General features: G+C 40.1%; 1 protein-coding gene across 3 annotated transcripts in view; it reads left to right on the top strand.

Annotated features, from left to right (window-relative positions):
• LOC132976022 (MAM domain-containing glycosylphosphatidylinositol anchor protein 1) overlaps window positions 1-21,673 on the top strand; it is a 176,934-nt gene that overhangs the window by 44,876 nt on the left and 110,385 nt on the right. For all 3 annotated transcript variants that reach the window (XM_061040983.1, XM_061040974.1, XM_061040969.1), the window contains exon 3: window positions 4,046-4,185. In XM_061040983.1, coding sequence (XP_060896966.1) covers window positions 4,046-4,185 — 140 coding nt within the window. The remainder of the gene's footprint in view (window positions 1-4,045; window positions 4,186-21,673) is intronic.

The following is a 21,673-nucleotide window of genomic DNA, read 5'->3' as shown; positions in this document are numbered from 1 at the left end:
CAGTTATCTCAGGACACTTGATGACATTTATAGACTGTACTATTTGTTCGATTTTGTAGAGTGACTGTAAGCACGTACTTTGCAATATTTTGCAACACTAGCAAGGAAAAGCCTCTTTAATGTTCAAATGTTTGTGCGTTGTGCTATGTGTGCACACAGACAGTCATGTTTTGCGACATAGAGTTTTGAAAAATGTGTGGTGGGATACTTAGCCAGTCTTTTGAAAAACACTAAATGATTGACTGCTTTGTTGATGATCTCATCCGTCCATCAAGAACATTAAGTCTCAAATTCAAACAGTGCATGATTCATCCATCATACCCTCAAGTCACACTCGCACAAACAGAGGAGGCGTATGTGCGATATTTGGGGTGTGTACCATAAACACTCTTGCTCCTTTGTTCTCCTAAAATAGGCACTTTTAGATGAGAAGAACAAAGCAACGGAAAATGACTGTTTTTGGATTGTAAAATCTTTGTTGTCCACGAGGGGCATTTCGGATGTCAGATAGTCAGTGGGGCTGATTTTCTACAGGAGGATAATGTTTCTGGCAACATGATGGTGTTTGGGACTGTGTGAGACTGATGTGTGATCCCTTTAATACTCACTTCATCAGGTTCGCTTACTACTATTAGTTTGTTCTTAAAGCCTTTGGTATGTGATAAACATAACCATGCTGTAACATGAACACATCGTTGATTATCACCCTGGTCAGTAACCATGACACTGTTCTCCTGTAACACCACAACTCAACTCCTCTCTTGTGGCCGTCATTTCTCCTAATCCTGCCTCCTAGTTCATCTCTTTGATGCCCAACAGGGTCTTAATTATAAACCTGTGGTCCGTTATATGTATATGAATGATTATTTTCTTCCACTGTATTGATTCCACTGGCAATTATATTCAAGGAATATATAGGTAGAAGTAGAAGAAAACATACAAGAATGACTACAGGAGTCACTGTAGTGCATTCATTTCATTGAAAATATTCTTCCTACAAATTCATTCACTGGGGTCCTGAACCTGCAAGGTGGTCTTTAACGTGAACATGCTGCCCACTTCCTTCCTGTCTATTCGGTGATAACAGTTGTAGCGCAGAACGAAAATTTGCTCTCCCTGCGAATCAATGCTAATTACATCATTATGCTCCCCCGTCCCCTCTCTCCTCTCTCTGGGGTTTCACACTCCTCTCTGGCCTTTTTCTCCTCACCCGCGGCTTCCCTCGCTCTGTCTGCGTCCCTCCCTTTCCCCCTCCTGTCTCCACACATCACAGACGAGGTGAAGCCATCTGAGGCTACTTGCACGCAAGCCAGACCTCCTCATGGGTCAGCGCTGCGCCCACTCAGAGATCTCCCATCATGCATCTCTCATGCCAGATTATTGCATGTGCCACCACAGCCTGTTGTTTATTCAGTGCTGTAAACAAGACCTGAATATGGAACTTTTGGCAAAATGCTTAGCCACTATCAATTGGATAAGTAAAACAAGGGATGGCCTGGGAGTTTGATTTTTACAAAACCTGAATATTACCATACGGTCTACCTGAGTCCGAATGATTGGTGACTTTTTGGTTGGAAGTCTTGACTGGTTTATACGTGGTTTTGTTACAAACATAAGAAAAAACTTCACACACAGTCATCTCTCTAATCTCAAACATAAGCACAGTACAGAATGTAAAAATAATACTGCATCACTCACTACAGAGTATTATCAAAATACCATGTGTGCCAGAGGCGGCTACTTGTCACCTCAAGTGGTTTTGTATGATGATGTGATCGCACAGAGACGCAGATGTAAACAAAAGCACAGACAGACTTCTATACAGCATCACTCTCAGTGTAGTGATGCTATGCAGTGAGGGAAAAAAAAGCAGAAGACTTAACAAGCCTGGTTGAGAAAATGTTTATTCTTCGGTAAAGACTGGAGTTGAGATTGTAACAGTGAGTTTTGTCAGCAGTAGCATGCTAAACAATTTTAGCCTCAAGAGCTAGAATGCTTACCATTTCTTGGAACCATTATCACCTCTATCTCATTGGTGTTTGTGGTTATACATGGAGAGTACTGACAAGAGCATCCAGATTTAAATGCTTAATATCAAACGTGTTTGAAATGTAAGTCTCTGAGCTGTTCTGGAGGTTAAGGATTTGTTCTAAAAGGCCCTCACACTCCCAGATAATCTGCTCCAAACATAAGTACTGACAGAGGGCACAAGCCAGGCTACCTCCCTTGGTTCACGGTTGGACTGACTCTGATAATAACTCTCCTTTCCTCCTGTTGTCTGCATCCCGTCCGAGGTGTTTTCTCCATGTAGGCCTTCTGCAAAACACTGTTTGGGCTACTATACTAAAGCTTAAGCCGGGAAATATCTAGATCATTTTGGGAGGAATACTCCGGAGATTCTCCCGACCTGGCATGCTCCTCACAGCTGGAGACTAATTATCCCTGTCAGACGGGAGGGGGGTCTCCTGAGCTGAGACGTAATGTAAAAAAACAACGTGGAAGTAGCGGACAAAGCAACAGTCCGCTACCTTTCACTATAATGAGAATATTTGCCTTTATATCAATACTATGTGTAGTCCAACGGAATATATCAACAAAAGAACGGAGAACAACATATAGTGTAAGTATAGAAACGTCACTCCCCCTCCTATTGGCTCGAGGTGAATTCTCCGGAGAATACCCTGCTGCGTTCTCACATCAGCCCACTCAGATTTGCTGTGGAAAAAATACGAGGGGTCTGGCAGGAGAAACTCCGGGTGAAGTCTGAGCGAAAAATGTGGCTGTTTGCGTTCACATATGCAGCTCCTCTGGGAAATATCCTTTTTTTTTTTTCAGGAGATTTCTGCTAGTGTGAAAGCCCTATTACTGTTAAACTCTGGTTGCAGTTGGCTTCACAAGAACATCATCCTCCTTCTTTGAGGTTCCCAATATTTTAACTGGAAATCCTTCAGCCATTGTCAAACATGCGAGAGCTGCATATAGATGATATGAGCTGATGTCATGTCTCTTCTTGGCTCTTTCCCTCTTACTGTAATAATTTATCATCCATTTAATCGCTCTATCTGACATGCCTCCCAACAGATTTCATAGTACAATGATTTCTACAAAGATATCTTTGAATCCATTTTGTCCTGTGTAACCTGCAGATACCTTGTAAGAGTTTACTGCATACAATAAAAACATGAAATCTGTTTTTAATAAAGAGTAAAAGATTTAATAAAAGTAGAAGATTCAGTGTAGTAACGGTACAGTAGTTTGTTCCAATGATGATAACAGACACGATAACTGAGTCTGTGAGCACAAATACATGAGTTTAGGAGTAAAAATATATTTCATTTTTTATTACAAAATCTAAATTTGTATTTTTTCATTATGTATAAGTGGTTTTTGAAAACACTGAGTATCATATTAGTTCTCACTGATATTATTATTGATATTATTTATTATTGATCCTCAGCCGGACTTAAACTGCACATTTCAGTTGTGCGACAACAATGACGTCACTGTCAGCGGCCGGCGAGTGAGTGAGTAGTGTCCAAAATGTTTTTTAATTTTACCAAATGAGTGCACTATATAGTCCACTACATATAACTCACTATATAGTGAATAGGGAGTAGGGAATGAGTGAGTGATTTCAGACACAGTATCTGTTTTGACCTTCTAATGGAACCCAGTATTTCAATGTTCCAATAAGTACCTGAATCTACCATCAAACACTGACAAAGTCAACACTTAGGCATTTTTGCAAAAGGCTCTGTTTATGCAGATTCAGGACTAAAGCGATATTTTTATTTACCTGAGTCATCGATATGAGCACTTGTATTACACATACACCCACAAGACAATGACCTTTATCTCTGCTGCAGAAATGTTACTAAATATGTACTTTTTTTTTTCTCTCCCTCTCTTTGTTGTGTGGGGGTGTGTGTATGTAAATATATGTGTGCACGGCTACATGCCTATCTTTGCGTGTGTGTGTGTGTGTGTGTGTGTGTGTGTGTGTGTGTATGTGTGTGTGTGTGTGTGTGTGTCCATGTGTTTACAGCTCCAGCCAACGCTCAGATCGTGCATTCAGGCGCTGCATGTAACGTCAAGGATGATAACATCAGTGAGAGGATCTACACCATCAAAGAAGGAGACACACTTGTGCTTCAGTGTATTGTTAAAGGACACCCACGACCACAGGTAAGCTCCAAAAACACCTGCTGAGCACGTGTGTGTGTGTGTGTGTGTGTGTCTGTGTCAGAATATTTGTTGACCGACTGTTTTACATACATGTTAAAGCTGATCCTGCTATGTGGAGTGATTTTACCTGACTGAGTAGGTAGTTTTAGAGACTCACTGCTCAAGGACACTTGAACAATAGTGTCACTAACGGCTCTGTCAGCAGACCAGCATGCTGCACTCTCTCTAATCACTCCACACACAAAGAAAACATGGACACTGATGGTTGGATGGATGAATGGATGAAGCTTTTCCAGAGCTTGGTAAGAAAACCTCCAGGGATTTGATATGCTTTATTTTGAAAACTTGTTTTTAGAAACGGTTTGGCTCTGTGATATAAAAATCTAAATCTTAACAACTTAATGACATAAAATGTTGCATTTACGGTAGTTGATCAATCGTCAAAATCAGTGCCTGGAATTTTTTAAATAAATACATCTAACATCTAATCCCCCAGCCAATCAGAGTTTAGTACAGTGTGTTGCAAATTTCTTTTGCAGACCTTACTCCTCAAGTTCATTCGATCTTGCACATTTTTTCTACTTCTTCAGATTGTTAATAAATGTTTCAGATTCCATCTTTTAAATAAACAACAACACAATTTTCCTGCACAAATATATGAAAGCCCAAAGTCTAATCACGCTGTTGATGCAGATAGAAGGCATTACGGCCTCTTTCAATCGGTCAAACACTTTGTTTACATAATGACTGAATGAACCACATGCATCATGGACACATTCTGTGATCAGCATCAGTTACCAAACCTGAGCTGCAATGATTAGCATTAATAATATGATACATGTAAAAGTATGTGTGTGCTTTTGTTGGTGCTGAGTCGCTCACTCGCCCTTTTTTTTTACTATCCAGTGGCACTAAGTTCAAACACATGGCCAGCTTCAGTGTCCTCCTGTGGACATTGATAAAAGTTGACTCTTACCTGAGTCCTCTGTGTTGTCAGTGACACATTCAGTATAACTGGTTCTAACATTGTACACACTGTTTTGATGAATAAATGCAGCAGTGGCTCTGGATTTACAGTAAATGCTTGTGACTTAAAGGTCACGGGTTTAATTCCCCAAAATAGCTTGTGGCTAAATGTTCTCTGTCTGCTGTGAGCCGTGCCTACAAATTTTGTTAGCCTTTTAGCGAGGCTTACTGTTCAGCTATGACGCATGAAAATAAAGTACAAGACTTAGTAACCATCATTTCAGTGCAGATAATTATATTTTTCAAAAATGTAATAAATCAAAGAAAAGATTGATGGTCAAGTTCAGTCTGCTGCTGAATGTCCCAAAGTCTTGTTTGGCTGCTCTGTCAACAAGTACAGAATAACAAAAGCTGTTATACAAGAGCTGAACATGCTGTGTTTGGAGTGCAGCTGATTATTGGCTTAAAGAGACCATGGCCTTTACACTTTTATGATGATGTTCTATGTATGACAGTACTTAAGCACTGAATACACACACAAACACAGAGCAGCAGAAACAGCCAAAAATGGACACATCTGGTTTCCTGGGTTGAACTTAAGCAAAACATATTTAGACAAGGATCTGTCTCTCTCTGTCTGTGTGTCTCTCTCTCGCTCTTTCTTTCTCTGCGTGTGTATAAGTTGACGTAGATAGATGCAGACTGAACTAAGGTGACTGCCGTGGGATTGTGAGTTTTGTATATATTTATGTGGGAGTGTGTGAGGTGAGAAAAGCAGTGTTCCTCACGGGTGCATGTCCACTGGCATCACATCATCATGAATAAAACAGTGCCTGTGTAGAGGCCTTGTTTTTTTCTTTTTTACTTTTTGTGTTTTCGTGTGCATGCAGTCTGTGTGTGCGTGTGTGTATGTTTGTAAGAGGCATATGTTTGTGTGTCTCTTTAAGTGCAACTTATTCATTTACACAATGCTGCGATATCTGACCACAAACGGAACAGTTGATCAGACCAGCCCATACTAACTGGCTGTCATATCACTCTCATTAAAGCAGTCTGCCCCCCACCCCTTCTTCTTTCTTTGTCTCTCTCGCTCATGCACACACACACACACACACACACACACACACTGATGCACAACAACATTTTCAGGCCGGGTTCCCTTAAACCAAAGCAGACCAAGTTTATATTAAAAAAATGTCTAACGTCATAGTAATGATAATCATTATAAAAATGTTCTCTGAAAAACACATACTGCACAAGTTTATTCCCCTGGAGCTGTTCAAAGATGTAGGAAATTGCGTCAGTGATTGCTTGTTCTTCGGGTCGGAGGTGGAAGTGTATTTTGAATAATGATCACGCCGGCCACATTGGCAGAATATAAAATGTATATAATGTGTGCACAAACAAGACTTGAACTGCCCCTGGCAAAGAGACAATGGTTGAGTTAGTGTGTGTCTGTGAATACAAATGTGTGTATTTTTCTGCTTCTTTGCCTGTGTGGAAATATGGATACACAATAACAAAGAAAGATAGGCTAATACAAAGAAACGGACTGCACTTTGAGACGGAGAGTTTTAGCAATGGAAACATTTAAGAATCGTCCTCTGGTTTGAAAACAGAGGTTCATATCTTTAATTAAAAGTGTAGAGGTCAGTTCATAATTATTGCACGATTCAAGAAAGGTTTCCATTGTGGTTTGATAATAGCAGACCTTTGATGATATATTCATAATGTTTGATCAAACTTGTAGGAAACAAAGTAACACTTAATATCTGACAGTAAGAGTGCACCATGTAACTCGCCATGCCAGCAGGCGGCTGTAGTCCGTTGTTGTGAAACGAGGAGACCATTTTCATACCGCTGTCGCGCACCACTCGTTATATATGTAGCCTACTTATCGGAATCTTATCAGAATAATGTCTGATTAAAAGTTGAAAATGGCAATGCCGCTGTCAGGCCTTGGTCTTAGTGGAAAAAGAAAAGAAGAAGCGGAGGCGACAAATAAGGAGAAACCGCTCCTAATGGGTGAGAGCATGGACTACAGCGGCATGCTCAAGGGGCTTTCCCGAACCTGTGTCGAGAGCTGGAGATAAATGAAACCTCTGAACAGCCAATCAGAGAGATTCCTCTCACCGACCGCTGACATCGATTCAACATGTCAAATTGGCCAAAAAAAGGCCGATGTGTAGCGATGGAGCTGGACACACCGCAAAAACTAGGGCAACGACCGCTCACCGACGGTCCAACTAAGACGATCTGCTTGGTGTGTCAGGGCCTTAAGGGGACGGCCCCTGGTCCAAATCCGACCTGTGGCTCCTTTCCCACTCTCTTCACGATTTATGACTCTATTCAAAGTTCTTTTCTCATTAATAAAAACATAAAAAGCCCCAAAATAAATCTTTCATTAAAATAGAAGATTTGCGGGAACTTTTTTAAAAGCGTGTCGCGGATATATTTTGCACATTGGAGCAGATTCTTTCCTTTGAATGAATTACATTGGAGAAAATAATCTTCAGTAAAGGTTCCGTAGCCTAATAGTCATCAAACAAGACATCATTATGAAGTATATCACTTGAGCTGAAATTCTTTTTTTGTTTTGCTGATGAACACAGTGCCTTATGTTGAGATGTGGATGTTAAAGTTCCCATGAAAAGGCTTGCAGGGTGCTATTTCCTTCCACCTATTTTCTAAGGAGGGGCTTCAACCTGTCAGATACATTAAATAACGTTTACAGCAGACAACAACAGCAAGTGAATAGAAGTGAGTTACCAACCCCCCACCCCAATACGCCATTCCATATCTTAAACAAAATCACAAAGATGACATCCATCATCATCAGATTGGAAACACTGTACTGACCCTCTGCTCTTTTCTAAGCAGTCTTGTCTAAAGTGTTGAGAGTGGAATGAAAAATAAAGAAGCATGGGATTTTCTAGGAATTGCCAAACCTTCAGAAAGAATACCCAAAAGATATTTCCATCCACGTGATGATGAACTGCAGACATGTGATGTAAAAATACAATTTTACTTCCAAAGATTATATTTCATTATTCCCTATTCCAAAGTCCCAGTTTTTTGTTCTACCTTACAGCCACTGCGCATCATATTTGAAACTAGTGAGGGTCAAACACTAGAAATTCTTCCTGTTAATGAAACACTTAGAGTAATTTACTTTTCATTGCACATATTGCACAAGTTTACTTTTTCTTAAAATTGTATTTTATTTATTTTATTTACCATTTTGCACAATTTAGAATTCATTACTGTAAATATTATTTATCTTATTTTTACCTCATTTTATTTTATCTATTTTACCTTATCTTTTTACCTTATTTTGGTTGTATTGCACTGCGGGACGGAGACAAACGCAATTTCGATTCTACTGTATGTCTGGCATATTTTGAAATTGACAATAAAGTTGACTTTGACTTTGACTTTGACTTCAGCACATGTGTCAATAAAGGTGTAAACAACATCAGAATTCAGCTCATAAACTGGCAACAACGTGTTTCAACGAGAAAAAAAAAACATGCAGTAAATAGCTGTTAAGAAGATGGTGGCATTTCTAGACATCACATGCTGTTAGAGCGAGATGAAGGCGTAGAGATTAGATACTTACAACATGATGAAGCCGTGTAAGGACAATAAAAGAGAAATTGAGTGATGAAAGATTATGATAACAAACAGGAATGAAGACAGATACAGTGATAAGAGATATGAGAAAAATTGGTGATTCTTAGTGTGATAAAGAGGAAAGAACAATTCAAAGTCAAGATAATCATCTCTATATTTGTGCGTGTGTGTGTGTTTGTGTGTGTGTGTGTATTTATCTCCACCAACACAATGCATTACTACTTAACCCTCGCTGCACAGAAAATGTAGCACAGGACATCAGCATCAGAAGTCAAAAGCAGAGATTTCATTTCTAGGAAACTGTACATCCTAGAAGCTGCTGCACTCAGTAAGAGATTTTGACTGCCTGACCTTTGTCACATGTCATCCCCTATGCCCCCCCCCCCCCCCCCTTTTTAGCTGTCATCCTTTCTGTGGTGGATGGTTAAATCTAAAAAGACTTTTAATGTAAAAATCTCCCACATTAAGCAGGCTTGTCAGATAAGCGCCATGTTCTCAGGCTGTGAGCACAGAATAGATTAGAAATAAATAGAAGTAAACAGTGACCCTTGTCCCAGTGTGTTGTGCTGGGGCAGCACACTGCAGCATTCTGCAGTCAGTCCCATTGGGCTTACAGAGTTTCCACTGCGCTCCATCGGCTGTATTGATAATCTGATCCATGTCACCCCAGCTCTCCTTCACCCATCCTTACAGCTTTCCATACCTCCTCTTCTTCAGAAAAAATCCTGGGCTGTTCCATAACTACAAAAAGTTTTGGTTTTGCATGGATTCATCAGTTGGATAAAAGTGTGAGCAAAATGCCAACAAAAACTCATAAATTTGTATTTCTTTACGGCTATTTGCAAAACTTTCAGATAGAGAAAAAAAAACAAAAAACCACAAAGCTCAAGTTGCTTAATGGAAATAGACTGTGACATTGACCTATTGTAGAAGTGCCTCCAGCTATTGCTTCCTAAAATATATTCATAACTCAGAATGAGGAAGTTGGTTTGTTCTGGCATGCTTTACATTCTTGTTTGCTGACTCTTGCATGTATTTTACATAAATGAAAGGTGATTCACTTTGCAGTATGAGAAGATTGTGGACATTTTCATGTTTAAGTCAATCAGCATTGCTCTTAGACAAATATGTTGTGTACCTGAAAAGCATCATAGTTTAAAGCAGAAAGCAGTGTGGTGAAACGACTATTATTACCCTTGACTTGTTGCCTTAAAGCAGGGGGATGTCTGAAGGTAACTGGGCAGCGACTAAATGTTTGGCAAAAGTGATCTGGTGGTTGACATCTTTAGCTATGGTAAGCTTTAGATATTTTTTTTTACAAAGGAGCATTAAGCCTATAAAACACTGTCAGGTCTACTGCAAAGTATTGTATTATCTGCAAGTGAAAAGGTGAAAATCCTCTGCAAAACCAAAAACCTTCAGGGCACTAAGTCACGAGGAGTGCATACTCCAGTTATCCTAAAATGTTTACCAAAAAAGGTAGCAGAACTCCAACTTCATAAATGCCATCCCAGCTACAAGCCAGACGTCACTGTGGCCCTGAAGAGCATGGCAAAGCACTGAATTTGAACCTGTGTTTTCACAGATTCTAATCATCTTAACCTATAAAGGAACATAGTGATTAAAGTGTGTGATAGGCAACTGTAGTGCATGCTTAACTATATTGTAAGATTTAAATAGGGAAGTTTTCCTAAGGATACAACTCAAACTGTCAGGAGGATCAAAAGCATATCGTTAAGTTTGTCCATATTGAGCAATATAAATACAATTTTGGCTTTTTTTTAAACATCCTTTACCAAAAGTTAAGTGCTGTTCACATTCATACAAGCACTGCTATGTAAGAGTAGATGTGATAGTTTTCAGCTTATTTCAGAGGCAGGATCCTCAGTCTGCATTTCTAACCTCAGAAAGAAGAAAAAAGGACACACAGCAGTTAAGCAGCTCGTGAAGAGAACCATGTCTTTCTTTTCATGAGAAAAAAAAAAAACCCTCACTGTGACGTTTGTATTGTCCTCCAGGTTTCAACAGACACACAAAATATTCCAGAACTCTTCTGGCTGCTGTGTGATTATTTATTGATGCACTCCAGTTTAGCGTAAATGTCCTCCTAATGCTCTCTGTATTCAGCCTTCACAGAAACAATAGGCTAACAAATTTGCGCCGACAACATTTTAATACATTTCTTGATAAACACACTCACCACAAAGCCGACCGCACAGACTCTTTAAAAACATTAGAGCTTCATATTTTATGAATGTAGTTGAGCTGTTTCATAGTTCAGGGTCTTTTATCTGTCTCTTTGCTTTCCAGCTTTGGGAGAGAGCGGCTCGTGTCCCACATTCGGATGGCTCTACTTAAGATCATAGGAATATGATGTATGAGTTCTGATTGGCCGTGGATTTTTCCAGCTTTCTTCGGTACTACCAGGAAAGAACTACTATCCTGTGCATTATTTTTTAATGCAAAGGCCATTTTGTTCCGAAACTTTAATCCATGGCGGCTCTGACTGGGATGATGTAGACTCTCTATCTCTTTCTCTCCCCTCACCTCTGTCAAAAGAAGGAGGATCCAATTTGGCCATGTGAGGCCAGGCCAATAAATATCTGCTTTACTGAGAATGAGTCTGATTGAGGATTTATCCAATCCTTTATCAAGACTGATTGTTTACCTTTGCCAGAGCCTGATTGGATGGAAAAGAGAGCTCTTGCCCTGATCCATACGGGGGAGAGAGGAATCTAATCATTTCTCTCTCTGTCTCTCCTTCTTTGTCTATCTCTCTTTCTTCATCTCTTTGTTGCAGTCTTTCCTCCTCATACGGTCTCTTTCTGTACCAGCTCTTCTCTGTCTTTATACTTTCCCTTCTCTTCACATGTCTTTTCACTTTGTTCTCCCTGCGATTCTTTCATCCGTATCTTATTTCCTCTTCTCCAAACTGATCTTTTCATCATTCCCTTCTCGTTGTAGATCGCCTATATGTTTTTATTTCTCTATTTCTTTAAGGCCATATCACTTCTTTATCTTCTCCAAACTTCAGACCCACTGTAACAAGCCCTACATCAAGTCAGAAACCGTTAAGCCACCTGAATGAGCTGCTTACTGTAGGAAAAGTGGATGTATGTGCATGTATCTGCAGAAAGAAACATAGCAGCTGGAATTGTCTCTCTTTCTCTTCTCAAACATCCCCGTAAACCAGTTTACGAAATTTAAAGAATAGCAGTTTTAAGTTTGGCGCCTGTAGGCCGGCTGCAAAGATTTCATTCTTCTTCTTGAATGGGTTGCCTCATTAACAAGGCCCAGGACTCCTGCTGACAGTGACACTTAACCCTCCCTTTGGACACTTTGGGCTTCATTAATAACTATAAAATTTAAAATAACATTTTAATCCAAACTGTTTGGATTCATTAACAACCGTTCTTATCAGATGTATTCTTCATTTCTATTTCACATCAAAATCAAGTATCAAACTTTTATAGTTTCATTTTATTTTCTGTCATTCTTATGCACCAAAAGACAAAGGCTAATTCCTAAATGGTGAGAAACCCTTATTCTCGTTCTACATTGTCTTCCTGTCAAGCACAGAGATTATTCCTGCCGAATTCCTCTGAATATTTTAAGACTCCTCAAAGAAAAACAGCAAGAAGAAGAGTCACACAAGCAAAAGCCAGTGTTAGGGGTCACCTAGAAGGTGCTTGTCGCATCGCTTAAGTTAACTCCAGGGACAGCGGGGCTTTTAGTTAACAAAGCACTGTAGTCCCACTCACAAAGCCTTACTTGTTAGGCACACACATACAGTATGCACACACACTCACACACACTCTCACACACATTCTCACACACACACTCTCATGGCTTCTTCAAGAACACAATAGGAGAGTAAATGGTTTTTCTGAAAGTGATTCCTACCTCCTTATTATTTATTCATGGGTCTGCTGGTCATTGCAACCTTGAGACCGCGTGTGTGTGCGTGTGTGTGTGTGTGTGTGTGTATGATGAATTCTATAAGAGAGGAAAAAAGGTAGAGAGAGCCATAGAAGGGGAAAAGAAAGAAGCTGGGAGGAGGGGAGGAGAGGAGGAGAGGGCTGCGGTCTGGAATATGGGTTTTGGATTTCCGTCCTTGAGGGGTGAGTGGAAGGCGATCGATAGTGAGGCTGAAAGCAAGGCTGATCGGGTGGCAGCACGAGGCTGCACAGGCACTCAGCAGGAACACGACCTAGACGCAAACAAGGTCACTGACTGACCCCTAAGTGGATGGGAGGATATAAAGAAAAAGGAAGAAAAGAGTAGAAAAAGAAAATCTCGAAGGATAGAAAAAGGGTTTGGGGGTCTTGATCGACAGTCGCAAAGACAAGGTTGTCAGATTACTTTTTTTCATTTTTACTGGTTTTCTAAGTGAATTATCAAACATGGCAGCAAGATATAGGATGTAGATTGGGAAGGCGCATGATAAAACAGACGAGACCAGGATATAGGAAAACAGGAAGAGCATGAAGCATCTGCAGACATGAGAATCTTAAAATCTTTAAAACACATTTCCACATGCAAAAGAAGACAATGAAACAGATCTTGACTCTGTGAAGTTATAAATTCAACCAACCTTAAACAGAAGCACTGTGTTAGTCCCACAACCATATGCTCAAGGTAATGAAATGAGTGTGCTTTAGAGTACGAATGGTGAAACAAAGAACAGAACAATTGACAGATAGAATAATTGAAACAGCATAAAAAGTTGAAAAAATTTAGCAGCTAAATTGTCACTGAAATGGGTAAAACTTTTTCCACTTTCTGTGCCGTGGTTTAAGTAGATGAGATTTCTGCTTTGCCCCTGACTTAATGAAGAAGTGTTTGCATAAACTATGCAGTCTTATGAACCTTTTCACTGCAATCACTTATCTAACTCTTGATGAATACAACATTAAACTGAAGCTTCTATGCTGCGTCCTTGTATCCCTTTAGTCCACACTTCATTGTAGACGAGAAATCTAGAAATAACACAAGACGAGATGCCTCTAGGAGTGAGTCTTTGCCTCGGTGTCCTTGACTACTTGAGGTGAGAGCGATCAGATTAGATATCTAAGCATAAATGAAAAAAATATATAGCAGGTGATATGTCTTGGAGTCCTCTATACCTTGTCTGTATGTTTGAGTATCTCTAGCGTGTCTGCTGCCATGGTAACGCACTGTACTGTGCAGACAAGCCCCCCTCTGAGGCCAAAAGTAATAAAGACCATATCTGTAGGTTCGAATGTCTGTCCTCTTGAAGTAATGAAGTTGTGTGACAACGTAGATTGCCTATATTGAGAAATGGCGAAATGATAAAAGGTTATTTCTTGGCATTATAACTTTCTTACACCTAAACAAAGTAAGTAGCTCTGAGGGGACCTACTTGCTCTGGCAGGTGAACACAGTTAAGTCCACTTAAGCTTAATAATGTAGAGTTTCCTAAGTAATAAAAGGATACTTTATTGATACTGGCTGTTGTTGTGTTTTCAGTTTAAGTTTTGAATACTCTTTCAAAATAAGCTGATTGTGCAAAACTTTTGTTTGTGTTATCAGAATTTCAGTTTCACCTGAGAAACCGTTGTTTAGTTATACTAAGTGGTGAAGGGGTCCCCCTGGGGTTGCATTCAGGACCTTGATTTTTGTGCCATCTGGTTCAAATGTAGATGTAAATGTTCTTAAATGAATTGTAAAATATGAGGAACCACCTGTATATTTTAGGATTACTGTCAAAACCAATCCATTAGTATGTTAATGTAATTGGATGGAGACAGGTATAAAGGTGGATAATTCAGCAAAGGAGTGGGTTATACACAAAAGCTTTTGGTACAGGCATGAAGAATGTAAACACTACAGAAGCTCAGAAATATATATATTTTTATTCAAGGCAGTATCTTGTGGCTTATTGAAGCTATATCTCTGTCTCTTCTATCAGTTGAACCTTTAGAGATATTCTAGAAAATATATCAGTCAGGTGTTTTCCTCAATTCCCCTCGCTCCTATTTTATTTTAATTTCTCAGCATTCTGGTATCATCATACCACTCAGCAATGACATCATCTGCTCCACACACACACATACACACGCACAAACACACGTACAAAACTGTTGGAGCTCAGATTTCGCTTGTGCCATTACATGCTTGTGCTAATCATCCATTACTCATTACAACTAACACATCCAATAGGGCAGAGCGTGTACGGTGGCGGCTGACACTGCTGCTGACGGTTGTCGACACACACAGGCTTTTGGAGAGAGCCGCTTATGTCAGCTCAAACTGTCTGCCCCGGTTTGATCTGCTCTGAGTCAAGACATCTGATGGTCAAGGAATATTTGAGTGAGCTCTTGAAGTTACGCCATAAGGTTTGAAGTATTGCTTTTTTTAATCAAATGGAAAAAAAAAAAACAGTAGTGAGTTCATTTTCTTTATGAGCCTAACAATCAAATGTCCTTTGGGAAAATAAGCATCTTCAGCTTCAGTGTCTCAGCTTTCCTTCAAACAAACACAAATTGTGCATCAACATTCTGACCTCGTGAACCCTAAATGTAAAGTTTAGTATCATTTCAAAGACCATGATGTTATCCTATAAAGGCTGATGATTCCTCTCTTTCCTGTAATTCCATCACAGCCACAGTCTCACATTACAGAGGCTGAAAAAGCGATAAAGGCATACATATTGTATGACAAGGTTAGGGGGGTGGGGGGGGGGGGGGGGGGGGGTGGCGTGTTCAATATCAATGCGTCAGGTTTATTGAGCTTTTTGCTGTGTGCTCCTGGCTCTTAAGAGTAGAAGGTGTTTCAAACCAACAGTGAAAAACAGACTGGAGACAACTGTTGCTGAGATTTATTCACACACAGCCTCAATGTAACATGACGTGTGATAATGTGTCATTGTTAATGCGAAATGGAATCATATTGGCAATCATTTAGTCATGATGTTTTCCTGTTAATGAGCTAGACCATTCATTAGACATAAAACAAGCAGTGGTTATTATACAGAAATGCAATCAAAATCAATTAACTGCCAAAAACCCCATTAAGAATCTAATATAATATAATATAAGTATATAATCTTTTTAAAAAATCTTATTATACATTTAAATGGGCTCAGTTCCTTTCGCACCTTGTTGTTCTCACCTCTTCTTTTGTTAGTTTTTAGATCAAATTTGTGTGGCCCTTTTTATAAAAACAAAAAACTAAATCTCTTTTCAGATTAAACAAAAATAAAGAAAACTCCCTGTTCCCACACTCTTTGCTCTCATCGTCTTGTGCCTGATGCTATGAATCAGCCAAGTCAGTAGTACTTGAAAATCAATGATATATACTTACTCTAGTCTCTTTTAACCATCCATTTACTCTTCCTCTCGTCTCAGCTTTATCATTTCTAGCCCTTCATCCATCATTACAGTGACAGATAATTAGAATAAATATCTCCAGCACAGTCTTACACTGTATGTCATCCAAACCTTGTCACTTTAAGTCACTCCATTTATCCGTTGTTTGTAAAGTGGGAGCAATTACCTCGCAGGTTCTGTTCAAGCTGCTATAATCTACCTGCTCTTCTCCCTTTTTTTTGGTCATTTTCTGCCTGTTTTCTCCCCTCCTCTTCAACACTTCCCTCAGACACTTCATCCTGTGTGTGTGCATATATGTGTGTGTTTGTGTATGTCTTAGTGCCTCTGTGTGTGTGTGTGTGTGTGTGTGGGTCCACGTCCGTGCCAAGTAGTATTCCCCGATAACAGGATTACCATCTTAAACCTATTCTGGGTAAGTGAGCCAGTTGGATGGATAAAGCACTGTATCGTCGACTCTGCTGGCGTTACATCAAGAAAAGAGTTAGAAAAATTGCAAAAGGCAGGCAGAAAGCGAGCTCTTGGTGGGTTTCTGAGAGGGAATATAAAGGATTCACACTCTGTAACACCCCAGGAAGCAGCAGCGGTGGAGAGGAGGGTAAGCCTTTGCAAGCTAAGCATTGCTTACAGTGATGTCAAACAAGGAAGGATTTAACTTTTCACTCAAAGGTTTTACTCCGTGTTTGATGGTTACTTACATCGAATGTGAACGCTGCAGAGACAGTCCACAATAAAGGAGTTGAAGGGGTTACAGTTTATCGTGAGAATAGGTGAATTGTCATGAATCAATTAAAGGGTTGAACCTAATGAAGAAAAAGGAATGCATGAGCATTAACAGCTTCTTAGGCTGTAACAGGACTAAGAAGCTGCAGTGAAGAGGACGGGACCATAAAACCATGTGTTGTAATAATCATCATCAACAAATCATTAGTTCTTAACAAACATGTGATCGATAAATGCAGCATGAAATTAATGAATTAAGAGTTAATTAAGCTGGCAGATGAACTACTTCTGTTTTTTTGGGTGGCACAGTGGTTGAAGCGCGCGCCCCATGTATGGAGGCTGTGGTCCTCCAAGCGGGCGGCCTGGGTTCGAATCCGACCTGTGGCTCCTTTAACGCATGCCATTCCCTACTCTCTTTCTCCCTGATTTCCAACTCTATCCACTGTCCTATTTCTCCAATAAAGGCACAAAAGCCCCAAAAACAAGCCGAGATTATATTTTGTCATCAACATTGTAAACGTGACATGTTTCTAACATGACACCATTCTAAAGAATGGCAGTGCATCTGTCCTTTTAGAACAGAGTTATAATAGAGTTGTGTTGCGTTTTGTCTTGCTCTTATGGCTGACAAGGATCAAAGACTCTATAAATAATAATATCACATTACCCACTGTTTTTTAAACTATAGCTTCATAAAGCCTCCAGTTGTGAATCTTGGGCTTCACCATGTTTGTTTACTAAAGGAAGTAGTGAAAAAAAAAGACAGTAGTGACTATAATTGGACAAGAGGGTGAAGCTGGAGAAGAGCGAGGGTTTGGCAGAACTCAAGTTATCAAGGCTAAGCAGTCAACCAATTGTCAGCTGAATAATATTTCACATTCAGAATCCAGATCAGGTTTGTCTGTTTCTAGTTTGTGACAGCTAAACTGTGATTACACATGAACACAACCTCTTTTATTCTGGGCTAAACGGTTATTTAATTTTAAGGCCATTGGTGTGAAGTGGTGACAGTTTGCAGATTAGACAGCAGGGCTAACGGCTCTGACGGTCATTGGACCACGTCTGCTGGATCCTGTTGCTGTCACTGTGAGGGGTGAAGAGAGAGGCTCACAGACAGGAGAGGGAGGGGAACTGCGTGCTTGTATGTTTGTGTGTGTATTTGTGAAGGAGAGGGCAAGCTGGATGAGAGGCGTTAAAGAACAACTGGTAGACATAGAAGGGAAAGAGAAACACAGAGGGGGAGATACCGGCAGGCACACTGACAGAGACATGCTTGTATACAACAACGAGAGGAGGCAGAGAGTTATCTAGACCGACAGCTGCACACCACTGACCTGTCAGTGTGTTTGACACACTTTGGCCCTCTTCTCATCAACTAAAGAAAGTCACACCTTGTTTTCTTTGCTCTTTACTCTCTTTAGGTACCCATCAGTTTTAAAAAAGTGGTTTTCTTTCTTTCTTTCTTTCTTCTTTGTTGATGATTAGCCATAATGTAGCTTTGCCTGACTTGTCTCCAAGCATAAAAAGCTGTGTTTCTGAGGACTACATTGAACTTTGAAGCTGGAATCTGTTGCACAGTTTATCCGGCTCACACAGCAAAATTCAATTCACCCCATAACAAGTGCCCTTCAATAAATCCTACATTATGAAGCTCATAATGCTCACTTTTTGTGGACAGTATGTCAGAGAGGTGGTGATTATATCTGTTTGCAGGCAGGGCTTCAGAGGGTGTATACAATGTTTTGTAAGCTTCATAAAGTTATTGTTTATTGCAGGACTGTTGTATTGGATTGTCGTAGTTTTAGAAAGGTGTATGAACCTGGGTGTTTGTTAAAACATCTGTCTTTATGTGGCTGGAGATTCTGTGAGATACTGCTAAGAAAATGTTGACTTGCTTTTCAGGTCGCAATGTGGATGAAGATGTCAATAAAGTCTGTTTATTTCAGTTACAGAAACAGTAAGAGTCTACAGTATATTTCACAACAACTCATCTCTGCTGCAGTGTGACAAGCTGCTGCAGAGGACTGCTGCTAAATGTACAGAAGAGATGTTGTCTTCACTGAAGTTTTTTCAAATTGAAACTTCGAGGACAAAGGGACTGAATAACACCTCGTGAAACTTTAAATTGTATTTGAAATGAAGCCAATATCTGAATAAAGAGGATTTACCTCTACACTATTCCTTTCAATTATCACAAAAACAAAGAAAACTTTCTTTTTCATTTCAACTAGACAACTAGAAATTAAAAGCACAGTGTATAAATTCCACTACCAGGGGGCTCTCAATCAAAACAATAACAAAAGATGACGTTGAGGCTGGCAGGGAATCATAGGAGTGATTCTCTAAGCTACTCCCCTCCCACCCCGGATGAAAACGAAGTCCGAGTTGACCGTAGTGAAGACGAACGGGTGAATCAGACCTGAGGAAGAGAATATGTTTACCGACGATGTATCCAAGAATAATTTACGTTTTTTTTTTTGTCAGCAGCACACACAGCAACAGTACGGCAGCTTTCAGTAGCGATGTCCGCTTCGTTATGCAGTGGTCTTTGATGCAACATCCGGTGTTTCCACGGCAACGATAAACATGTTGTGTCTGCATGGTGGCTCTGTCATGGGGCGTGGCCACCACAAGACAAGTCCGGTAACAACTATAAAATGCCGGATTTCTAAGGCTTACATAACTATTTGAAATATTTGAAGTAATGTAAGTACTCGACAACCAAAAATATATAACATGGGTTACGTTATTTATTTATGTGGATATTTTAGTGTAAAAATTCGACATATTGTACAGAAACCTCCATGAGTTGATGGGAGGCAAATGTTGTGTAAAAGCATATTACTGTAAATGATGATCAAACAGCATGTGATCACTAATGGAACGTACTCGGCCACTTGTCTTTGGTCAAGTTCTTTAATAACCAAAGCCTAATACCAATAAAGCCTAATAGCACCCTCTCTCTAACTTCCTATAGAAAACCAACATAAAGTAGTCCCGTACTTCCCTCCTGCTATACTCTTAAAAGGCAGTTCCTCTTTCCTCTGCACTGTTTCTGTTCTCCTGTTGAAACATCTGTGTCCTAGACAGCATACAGCTCCCGACTGAATACAGAAACAGCGAACAAAACCTGCTGCATTTCATGTCGAGCTGGATCCCAGGGGAGCCAAACGCTTCCCTTCCACGTAAGAGACTTCTAACCAAATGTAAGAGTGATTATTACAAAAGAGTCTGACTCAACAAATGCATCTTCATCTCTCAGCATGTGTGGGGCACAGAGCGTAGAGGAAATGTGTGGTGTTTTTTTGTGTGTGAGTAAATGGATGTGCAAGATTTGATGACTAGTGAGCGTTTTGCTATCTTGTACTTTGTAAAGAAATAAAAGGCAGGGAAGAGAAAAGTGCCTAGACTGAGATAAGATGATGGGAGAGAAAGAGGACTAACAGAGATATCCATGCCAATTCATCCAGACCTAAGGGGAAAAATAGACCAGTGTCACACATCTATTGAAAGGAGAGGGGAGAAAAGTCGTGGAGGGAGAGCGTAAAGGTCAAAGAAAGAATGCAAGTGAAGCTGCCGATGTCACAGGCAGATATAGACTCATCTCCTGCCTGCCTGTCATCTGCATCGCACACAATATACCCTTTATTCGCAATATCACGTCTCTCCATTTCACTTCATTTGCCTCCCTGGTGTAGCGTCTCCCTGTGTGATCCACTTTTTCTCTCCCCCATCACACAGCTGCCAGCGATACTGTATATAAAATTTGCTCTTGTTCGCACTCACTGGAAAAAAAAACCCATATCTCACTTACACATAAAGTCTTTTTATACCTCACACGTACCCTCGCCTTACCTATTGTATTCCTTACTGACTCACAAAGTTTTTTTTTCTTTCGTCACACTTTTTTTCTCTTCAACTCACGTAGTTTTCTTATGCTTTTCACCTCAGGATCTCCTTATATAACAATACTGGCAGCAGCATTATTGTAAGCTTGTGTGCCTCTTCCGTCCCCATTGACTTTCTGTAATCTTTTGAGTGCAATACATCATCCTGGTTTTATGCTTAACCCATATTTTCCGCCCCAACTCCCCCCCCCCCAAAAAAAAATCATGTCATCATGTGCTTACAAAGTAGCACACATCAGCAAGCAAACAGTAGCTGCTTACAACTGAAATATGTGTTTATTTTACTTTCCATTTTTAACAAAACACCATCCAAAACATTGCTGTTTTAAGTTCTTATAAACTTGAACTACTCAGTTTTTTCAAACTTTAATCCCACGAATTACTTACGCACAAAATGTCTGTAATTTGTAAGATTTCACTCATCTTTTAATCCTTGAATAGAAAGGATAAAAGCAGGGGAACAGAAATGCACACTTAATGATCTCTGTGACTGTCTGTCACACAAAGGCCACACATATACACACAAAAACACAATACACAAACGCGGACACAGGAAACACACACACGCATGCAAACACGAGTCACCAAACCGTGGAGGGACAGGGTTCGGTTCATTGCTCACCTTGGCTTGGTTTGATCAATGGCAGTCAGCCTCTCGAAAATCCCTCCCTCAAACAGAGCTGAATAAACAGGCAGAGAGCGTTTACACAGGCTCAGATAATCTGCTAATCCATATAACCTGCTTTCAAACACCCCCCCCCACACACACACACACACACCATCAACCACACACACAAACACACACACACACACACACACACACACACACACACACACACACACACACACACACACACCATCAACCACACACACACACACACACACACACACACACACACACACACACAC

The sequence above is a fragment of the Labrus mixtus genome, chromosome 1 (genome assembly GCF_963584025.1).
Source record: "Labrus mixtus chromosome 1, fLabMix1.1, whole genome shotgun sequence".
NCBI lineage: Eukaryota > Metazoa > Chordata > Actinopteri > Labriformes > Labridae > Labrus > Labrus mixtus.
The sequence above is the reverse complement of the archived record's forward strand: the minus strand, read 5'-3'. Positions and strand labels throughout refer to the sequence as shown.